We start from the raw sequence: 2,871 nt of genomic DNA, 5'->3' as shown, positions 1-2,871 counted from the left end.
GACCGCATTTATGACCGTCCCGTTTAATTTTTGAGCCATTTTAAACACGCCGTACCGAACAAATTTTTTTGCCCTTTCCGTTTTAACTATGATTCTGACAGGTCTCCTTTTCCTTTCAAGCATTCCTCCTTGTCACCGTTCTCTGTTTATTCTTGTTTCAGTCGAAATCCGCAGCAAACCCTCAGTTCCCTGCACAATGACCGGGAGTTCCTCTGAAGATGGTTTTTTCCATCAGAACTTCAAGTAATCAACCATGTTCTGCATTACCCTACTCAGAAAAAGGCAAAGGTGGAAACGTTCTTTGAACCCATGTAAGTTTTCAGCTCCCTTTGGTTGTTGCTGCTTTTCAGCTAGCGTTTCTTTGACTAATACTTCTAAGACTGAGCAACCCAATGAGGATAGTAATGAACCACCTCTTGCTGAAGAGATCTTCAAATCGGGTCCTAAATTGGGTTCCTACAGACAGGGTGATTCCACCTTTTATTTTCTCATAAATAATTTTGCTGATTTGGGGGACTTTGCATCATTGGAGAGGGTATTGGATCGAATGAAGCGAGAGAAGCGTGTGTTCTTAGAGAAAATTTTCATCCTTGTGTTCAAAGCTTATGGAAGGGCTCGTTTGCCCGACAAAGCGGTCAACCTCTTTGATCGAATGGTAGTGGAGTTTCAGTGTAAGCAAACAGTTCGGTCATTTAATTCTGTACTTAACGTTCTTGTTCAAGCGGGTCTCTTTGACCATGCTATGATGTTTCACTCACATGGATTGGGGAAGGGTATCTCACCTAATGCCCTCACTTACAATTTAATCATCAAGGTCTTGTGTAAATTGGGAATGACTGATAGAGCAAGTGAAATGTTCCGCGAAATGTCGTTTAGAAACTGTACTCCTGATGTTTTCACTTATAGCACTTTGATGGATGGGTTATGCAAGGAGAATAGGATTGATGAAGCTGTTTCCTTGTTGGATGAGATGCAGATTGAAGGGTGCTTCCCCAGCCCTGTGACATTTAATGTATTGATCAACGCGTTATGCAAGAAGGGTGATATGGCTCGTGCAGCAAAGCTTGTTGACAATATGTTTCTTAAAGGTTGTGTTCCGAATGAAGTGACCTACAACACCCTCATTCATGGTTTGTGCCTGAAAGGGCAATTGGACAAGGCTATCAAACTTTTGGAACGGATGGTCTCAAACAAATGCATACCAAACAACATTACATATGGCATTATTATCAATGGCCTTGTCAAGCAAGGGAGAACTACTGATGGGGCCCGTGTCTTGGTTTGGATGGAGGAACGGGGGCACAATCCAAATGAGTTTGTTTATTCTTCACTTGTTAGTGGATTGTTTAAAGAGGGAAACTCAAAGGAGGCAATGAGATTGTGGCAGGAGATGGTAGGGAAGGGTTGCAAACCAAATACTGTAGTCTATAGTGCTCTTATAGATGGTCTTTGCCGGGAAGGAAAACTCGATGAAGCCCAGAAGGTTCTTTTAGAGATGGTGGATACAGGTTGTATGCCCAATGCCTTCACTTACAGCTCCCTAATGAGGGGTTTTTTCAAGATAGGTAATAGCCATCAAGCAATTCTTGTGTGGAAGGAGATGGGGAAGAGTAGATGTGCTCCTAATGAGGTTTGTCATAGTGTACTTATTGACGGCCTCTGCAAGGATGGGAAGCTCAAGGAGGGGTTGATGGTGTGGAAGCATATGTTGGGTAGAGGATGTAAGCCTGATGCTGTTGCTTACAGTTCAATGATACATGGTCTCTGCAATGCTGGCCTTGTGGATGATGGTCTGAAGCTATTGAATGAGATGCTTTTTGGGGGGCCTGAGGCTCAACCAGACATTGTCACGTATAATATACTCTTCAATAGTTTGTGCAAGAAGGGCAACATTTCTCTTGCCATAGATCTCCTAAATAGAATGTTGGATCAGCATTGTGATCCAAATTCAGATACTTGTAACATATTTTTGAAGAATTTTGAAGGCCCAACTCACAATGGACAGGAGTTTCTAGATGAGCTTGTGGTACGACTAACAAAGCATCAAAGAATAGAAGGTGCTTCTAAGATTGTGGAAGTAATGCTGCAGAAGTTTCTCCCTCCGAAGGCCTCCACTTGGAAAAGGGTTGTTCAAGATGTCTGTAAGCGTAAGAAGGTGCGATCAGCCATTGATAGGTGTTGGACTGAAATATTTGTTAGGTGAGAGATTCATTGTTGTAAAATCCTTTCTAGTAACTTGTTATGCTCTGTACTATGCTACATCATATAGTTTATCTTTGTAGAGAGAGGTACAATAGATGCATTTTACAGCTCTCATGAACGTTCTTTTCTTATCCCAACTCCCATGGAGATCATCTTAGTTGTACTTATGCTTAATATGCCTCTATATTTTATGGAAGTTAATATCTTAGTATTGCTTATCACTTACAAGTTACATCCATAGCCCCATAGGAGGCTAGCAGAGATAGAGTACTGTATAGATGTTTCGGTTGTTTATGGTTATTGTTCCCTATTTCCATATACTTGTGGGTGCGCCAGTACGCTAGATACTGATTTTGTTCTCAGGATAATACAATAATCTAACTTCTATGACAGGTTTAAAATTAATAGATTCATGCATTAACAAACAATTTAGGAATCCATGTTCAAATTATAACTATATGTTAATAGAAAACATTTTGTCATCTTGTTTGTATAAACTTGACCAGTGAAGTTACTGGGTTAACCATTAATCATTAGGTTCTCAAACATTTATTTGACGTGGTTGAAATTCCAAAATTATGTCTTCCAAACAGCATAGTTTTTTGAGCAAATTACTTAGACCTCCCCTGACCTTTTTGACAATTCAGGGAACCCCCCCTGCCCTTCTGA

The 2,871-nt window shown here is 40.6% G+C and overlaps 1 protein-coding gene across 1 annotated transcript; it reads left to right on the top strand.

Annotated features, from left to right (window-relative positions):
* The first annotated feature begins 253 nt into the window (after positions 1-253).
* Positions 254-2,316, top strand: LOC122650936 (pentatricopeptide repeat-containing protein At4g20090-like). The gene has a single exon (XM_043844295.1). The coding sequence runs from the start codon at positions 254-256 to the stop codon at positions 2,201-2,203; it is 1,950 nt and encodes a 649-aa protein (XP_043700230.1). The 3' UTR covers positions 2,204-2,316.
* Positions 2,317-2,871: the final 555 nt, after the last annotated feature.

Source organism: Telopea speciosissima, chromosome 2, assembly GCF_018873765.1.
Source record: "Telopea speciosissima isolate NSW1024214 ecotype Mountain lineage chromosome 2, Tspe_v1, whole genome shotgun sequence".
NCBI lineage: Eukaryota > Viridiplantae > Streptophyta > Magnoliopsida > Proteales > Proteaceae > Telopea > Telopea speciosissima.
The sequence above is the reverse complement of the archived record's forward strand: the minus strand, read 5'-3'. Positions and strand labels throughout refer to the sequence as shown.

Bases quoted from the DNA above. Each gene is read 5' to 3' on its own strand.
- LOC122650936 (XM_043844295.1), top strand. From the start codon at position 254: ATGTTCTGCATTACCCTACTCAGAAAAAGGCAAAGGTGGAAACGTTCT.